Raw genomic sequence first — 6028 nt, 5'->3', positions numbered from 1 at the left:
TTTGTTAGTCTTTCCTCTTCATCAAGAGAGTAAAATAGAACCACTAAGAATTAAAATGTATATAAACTTTCCTGGACAAGAGCATCCAAGACAAGAGCAGAATTAATGCCTAACCAAGGCCCCTAAAAAGGAAAGCCAGCACAACGTTAAACAACAGTATCAGGAGGAATCCAGGTGTTCCAAAGCAGCCCTGGGAGCCCCTGGCAAGTGGAGGCCAGCTTCTCTTTCTCTCCTGACCATTGACAAAAAGACACAAAGAACTTCTGGGCATGAACAAATTACAGACCCAATGAAGGCTGGCATGTTGGGCTCACTTTTACATAAAAAACATCCTACCATCAATAACTCTTCTAGGCAAAATTCGGGAACCAGGAGACAATCTGGCACCTCTGCTGGGCCCACACCAAGGCCCTGCCTTCCAGAAGGAACCACAGGGGAACCAAGCAAGGAGCAGAGGAGGTGACCTTCCTCCTGCTCTGAAGGTCTGGGCTGTGAGTTTAAGTATGACAAAAGCACTTTTGTGTGGCTTCACTTCCCGTTCCTATCACCCTGCCAAAAACTTCAGCAACACCGAGAAAGCATGTGTAAGTCCACGCAGGCTGGATCATTAAGCGCCAGGACACCCCGGCCCACTCTGGTTATGCTATTTGAAGGGGGCTGCGCCTGCTTGGCAGACAAACCATCGTCCTCCGCTAGAGCAGGCCCCAGGAAGCTCAAGCCCTGACAACATCTTCGCCAACTTCTTAGGAAACCCTCCTGGAACGTCTCTTGGAAGAGCAGCAGCTGTCCCCGCTTTCTCAATGGCCCTAAGACACTGCTACTGCCTCCTTCTGAGTAGGTGCAGAGTCTCCAAACCTGACACATCCCATCTCACCCCTCCCATTGTCACATGGGCTTCGACTTTGCAGTTTAGAACCTCTCCCCTGTTTCATTTTCCCCCAAAGAGAAAAAGTCTTTCCACTTTCTAAATCACACTCAATTGGAATTGATTAAAAAAAAAAAAAAAAAAAAAAAAGGCGGTGCTGACCTTTGCAGGGATCTGGGCCGCTCCCACCACACATTCTTTCAGACAAAACTGCCCTTTCAAAACTGAGGCACCGCCACATTAAATTTTAAAAGTTAAAGGGAGAGGATACCTTTTGCAGCGGTGCTTTCTGAGAGTAAATGGCCTCAAGCAACACAAACCTCTAGGAAGGGCATCGCACCCCTTCAGGGGGCCCCAGGGTGCAACACCAGGTACACAGCCACCCAGCGGAGCCACGCCCCCCACCGGGCCAGAAACAAAAAGAAGACAAAAACACTCAGTGCTCCTTTAGGCCGTCCATTGGGGAACCCCCAGCCTTAACCCGTTTCTACCCGGGTTTTAGTGGGGATTACCGAAACTAAACACAAACTCCCTCCTCTCCCAAAAGGGGACAATGGGCGCTACAGCGATCTGCTTACAAACTACACATGGCTGTGACATTCAGTAGCGGCAGTCTCCCTCTCCCCAAGGCTTCTGCTGTGCACTGCATATGTGTTCGTGAGTGAAGGAGTGTGTGGGTGTTGAGTGTGAACTTGTGCGCTCCTTCAGGTAGACACGGCGCCAGAGTCCGGCGCGCACCCGGGCTCGGTGACAGACCCGGCCCGAAGCTGCTCTTCAGCAGGAGTCCTTGGCGGCGCGGCTGCCCCTTCCCCGGGCCGCATGCTACCTGCAGCCGCAGGCCTCCACCACCATGTCCTCGTACTGCTTGTAGACCACGTTGTTGGCGGCGTCGATGTAAAGGATGCTGATGGGGCTGAGGCGTGCGGGCACGCAGCAGGAAGCCGGCGCCGCGTCTGGCGCCATGGAGTTGAGCAGCGTCTGAATGATGGCGTGGTTGGTGGGCTCGAGGTGCGAGCGCAGCGGAAAGTCGCAAACGCCCTCGCAATGGTAAGCCTCGTAGTCCAGCGGCGCGATGATCCAGTCATCCCAGCCTAGCTCCTTGAAATCCACGTGGAGCGGTTTGCGGCTACAACGGCTCCGGCCCCTGCGCCCGTGGCCCCGGCCCATGCCCCCGCCGCTGCCCTGCGCGGCCCGCGCCCCAGCCAGCGCCGTCCGCCGCCGCCTGCGGCCGCCCATGACTATCCTCGATGGCCCATTGCCGGGTCCCGGGTCGGGCGGCGACTCTGCGACCAGAGCGGCCCCGAGTGCGCGGGCCTGGGCGCGTATCTCTCGGAACAGGCTCTCCTTCCGGTGCGTGCGGGAGGAGACGACTAGCAGCGCGCGCTCCTCAGCCGCAGCGCCGCCTCCGCCCCGCCAGCCGAAGCCCAGCAGCCGCAGTGCCATTGGACTCCGGGCGGGACCGACCACTGCGCGGAGCAAGAGGCAGAGCGCGCGGGTGGCGCGGGGCTCCTGGCGGTGGTGCCGCACGGCGTCAGCCACGTCGAACACCTCCCACCGCCGGCCGTCCAGGGGCTCAGCTGCACGGGAGTGCAGCTGGCTTGGTGAGCGGGATGCTCCCGGACACGTGGATAAAAGCAGCAGCGGCGGCGAAGTCCCGCTGCCAAGGCCTGGCTCTGAAGATTCGCGGCGCAGCACGCGTAGCTCGGCACGCACCACCTCGTCGGCATCTGGAAGGCTGGACACATCGAACAGGAAGCTCTGACCAGTCTCGGCTGCCGAATCGTCTGCAGGGGTACCGACAGAAACAGAGCGAATTGAGAAGGAAGCCTGCTCCCCGCCCCGGGGGCTCCGAACTGCACCTGGCGCCGCCGCCCTTGAAGCAGGATTAAGGCCCTTTGGAGTCGGAGCCCGCCCCCGCACTGGGCCCCAGCGGGAATGCGTCCAGCCTGGCCCAGAGCTGCGAGCCTTGGTCCTGTCTGAGGCTTTGGTTCATGGGGCTGCTGGAACAACCACGGACACCCTTATAATCACTGAGCCTTGTGGGCAGAAGCGTGCCACCGCACCCGGAACCAAGATTTAAGGCCACAGCAGCTACCCAGCATGCCTTGAAGTCATAGATTTGCAGTAACAGGGTTGGAGGCCAGACTTCTGGGCAGTAGGGAACGGGGAGGCAAGGTGGGCTCCTTAGAAGTCATGCTTTCCTTACTGAGGTCCTGCGCTGTGTGGTAATTGCTCCTTACAGCCCTGCTGAGCTCGCAGGACAGCCACAAATCCCGGCTCTGCGAAAACAGAAAGTTCCAAGTCCCCTGAAAACACTTTCCTCTTCTGCTACTTCTCTCCCCTAACCCAGGCTGGACACCTCGGTCGACCACGGTCTCCCATGCAGGCTAGGCTCTGCGAGTGGTCCAACAGGGGAACACGCAGCTCCGCGGTAGAGACCCTCTAGTCCAAATTCCTCATTGGGTCGAAGGGGGAACTAACTGAAGCCCAGAGAAAGGCTCTCCCAGGGAGGGTCTCGCACGGCTGATCACCATCTGGACCCTAGGCTTGGTTCCTCCTAGTGCTCCTGCAGCTTCTGCAGGAGGGCAAAAGGCAGCAAAGGAATAAGCAGAGGGAACTTCTCCAAAATTTGGGGGGCAGCTGATGTAGTTAGTGGCCTAACTACATCTTCACAAAGAGCACCCTTAGTAGGTTTATTCTCTATCTGTGTTGTGACTTAGGCTTGGGATTTTATTTCTGGTCATGGGCACTTTTTTCTTTTTGGGTTCGGGTGGGGGTTAAATTCCACCAAGCAGTGGATAAGGAGCTCTCTTTGAAGGGGATCATATGGTTTCATTTTGCCCCAAACTAGGAGAGACTGCAGACTCCCTCCACTATTGGGAATTTGCTCATCAACCATGGACACCACCAGGCTCTGATGCCTTAAATCCAAACTCAGGGTGTTGTCCCTGGCCTCTGGGGACCTCAAGCAATCTGTTCCAAGTTAAGGTAAAGGAGACAAAAAGAGGGGCAGAAAAGGCACTGGCAGGAGCTCCAGCCCCTGCTTCCTCCCTAGGGCTTTCGGAATAATTGATCTGAGTTTCCTCTGCAGCCCTTGGCCTCACCCTACTTTTCCAGCCCTGCCACTGCATTTTCCCCTGAAGCAGAGAAGAGGTGGTCTCAGGTCTTGCTAGCCAAGCAGAGCTCCCCAGGAAAGGATTTGTCTCCCTCTACTTCAGAGTAGACCTAGCCTGACTTTAGAAAGTCTGGTGCTTCTGCTCATTCAGGGCCTAAAAATGCCTCCTCTTCGGCAGCCTGGGCACTCCCCTCAGGAGGGAGTGATTGCCTTCCTCGCCTGGTACCCCAGGACTGGGGTTTTCTATCCTACAATCCTAGTACCCAGTGCAGAGGCTATGTCAGGCTCTCAGCCAAAGCTTGTCAGTTCAAATGGTCCTATAGGGTCACTTTGTCCCAGGATTTCCAGGTACCCAAAATAAAGCAATCTGTGCCTAAGGTGTGCAGACTGTCAGTGGCTCCCAAGTCTCAGAACAGCAGCCCTTATCCAGTCCTAGTTGCCTGCCTTTCCCTCCTGCCTTCCTTGCTAAGTCTCTGGCTGGACAGAATTAAAGCCAAAATTACTTGCATTTCCGCCTGAAATTAGTTAAATTTTCCCTATCTGTCTACTTTAATGACTTCAATGGAGATTAATAAAATCCAGATGACAAACAGCAACCACCACAGGATCTCACCCACTTACCTTTGGAGGGCCCAGCAGAGGGTAAGGTGGGGCACTTGGACAGAGAGGCCTGCATTCCTGCACGACTTCCCTCCCAACACAACCAGAGTCCTGGACCTCTGGCTCTCCCAAGGGACCAGCACAGAACACAGGCACCTATAGATACTCACTTCCCACACTGGAACCACTACCACCAGCTGCAGCCTGCTGAAAGGCCTTCCTCATACCTGGATATGCCACCAGTCTCTCCAGTTTGATACCTGCCTCTGCCCATGGAACCCTCGAATGTGTGCACCCCCAATGATATTGGGAGCTGCAGATTGCTCCAGGGAAGCAGCCACCCCTGTCATCGCTGCGCAGTCCCTCTTGGCAGTAGCCTCAAAGTCCCAATCCTTCCCTTTCTTCTCCGAAGTGTCCTGGCCAAGGCCACTCTAGACCCTTCCCCAAGAAGCAGATCTTGGACTCAGCCTGCTTTCTTCGAGGGGACCTACCAGCCGGCAAGGCCAGTGCAGCTCAGTAGAAGGACCCGCTCAGCCCTCTGGGGCCGGCCTGACCAGCTGCAGCGACTCGCGCCACAGTCCAGACGCAGCGGGTTTGGGTGCGTTGACCACAGCAGCGAAGTTTTTCTCTAACACCTGAAGCTGGGACTTGCGGGACCTCAGCCCCAAATGGAATGGAGCAGGAGTATGGCTCCGGGGTTGATCTCAGCCCAGGATCGCACGGGATGGGCTGACGCAGAAGAGGCGTAAGTACCTTGGGTCGCCAGGTCTACGAAGCCGGTGATTGTGTCGGCATGGTCGTGGCCCCAGGTGGAGGCTGCCCCAGCGGGAGCCCTCCCGGCCAGACTCCTGTAAAGCGACATCATGAAGTGGTGCGGCACCACTGAGCCGTTCCTGAAGCTGGAGCCCGCGGCGCGCCGCGCCGCTCGGGCCCCCGGAACCACCGCGGCCTGGACAGCCGAGGCGCCCGTGGCCGGGGCGAGGGTCCGTCCGTCCGCGCCGCCGCCCCCCGGGCTCCAGGTCTGCCCTGCCCCCGCCACTCGCAGCACAGCCGCCGCTTCCAGCCCTTCGCGGGGGCGGCAGGCACTCAGCAGCCAGAGGCACAGTGCGGCGGCGGCGCTCAGGTCCATGGACTCCGTGGGCCGGTCGGGAGGGCGGCGCGGGTTCCGTGGCTCCGGGAAGTCCCCCGGCGCCTTTTGAACATAGTGTTTAATAATGGGGGAAGTGTGCGCGGCGAGCCGCGGCCCCCCCCTCCTCTCCCACCCCACCCCCGCCCAAAGCCCGGAGCAGCGCCCCCTGCTGAACACTCTACTGGCAGCGCTGCGCCCCCAACTCGGGCCTATTGTGGATCCAGGGCAGGAGCCGCCTCCCGCAACCGCAGCGCTTCTCCACCACCCTCGCCAAATGAGTGTTACCGGCCCGAGGCTCCCGCCACTACCCAGGGCCCCG

General features: G+C 58.1%; 1 protein-coding gene across 2 annotated transcripts; it reads right to left on the bottom strand.

The window, feature by feature from the left end:
• Window positions 1–1687: 1687 nt before the first annotated feature.
• Gdf7 (growth differentiation factor 7) lies at window positions 1688–5709 on the bottom strand. 2 transcript variants are annotated; one of them, XM_026413814.2, is made up of 2 exons: window positions 5334–5709; window positions 1688–2649 (listed from the first exon to the last, which is right to left on the bottom strand). In XM_026413814.2, the coding sequence occupies exons 1-2, from the start codon at window positions 5707–5709 to the stop codon at window positions 1688–1690; spliced, it is 1338 nt and encodes a 445-aa protein (XP_026269599.2). The 2 variants fall into 2 exon arrangements, with proteins under 2 accessions (XP_026269599.2, XP_026269669.2); XM_026413884.2 differs by having other exon boundaries at window positions 1688–2637.
• Between the last annotated feature and the right edge of the window lie 319 nt (window positions 5710–6028).

This window comes from Urocitellus parryii, chromosome 12 (genome assembly GCF_045843805.1).
Source record: "Urocitellus parryii isolate mUroPar1 chromosome 12, mUroPar1.hap1, whole genome shotgun sequence".
NCBI lineage: Eukaryota > Metazoa > Chordata > Mammalia > Rodentia > Sciuridae > Urocitellus > Urocitellus parryii.
This window is presented reverse-complemented; position numbering and strand designations above follow the sequence as displayed.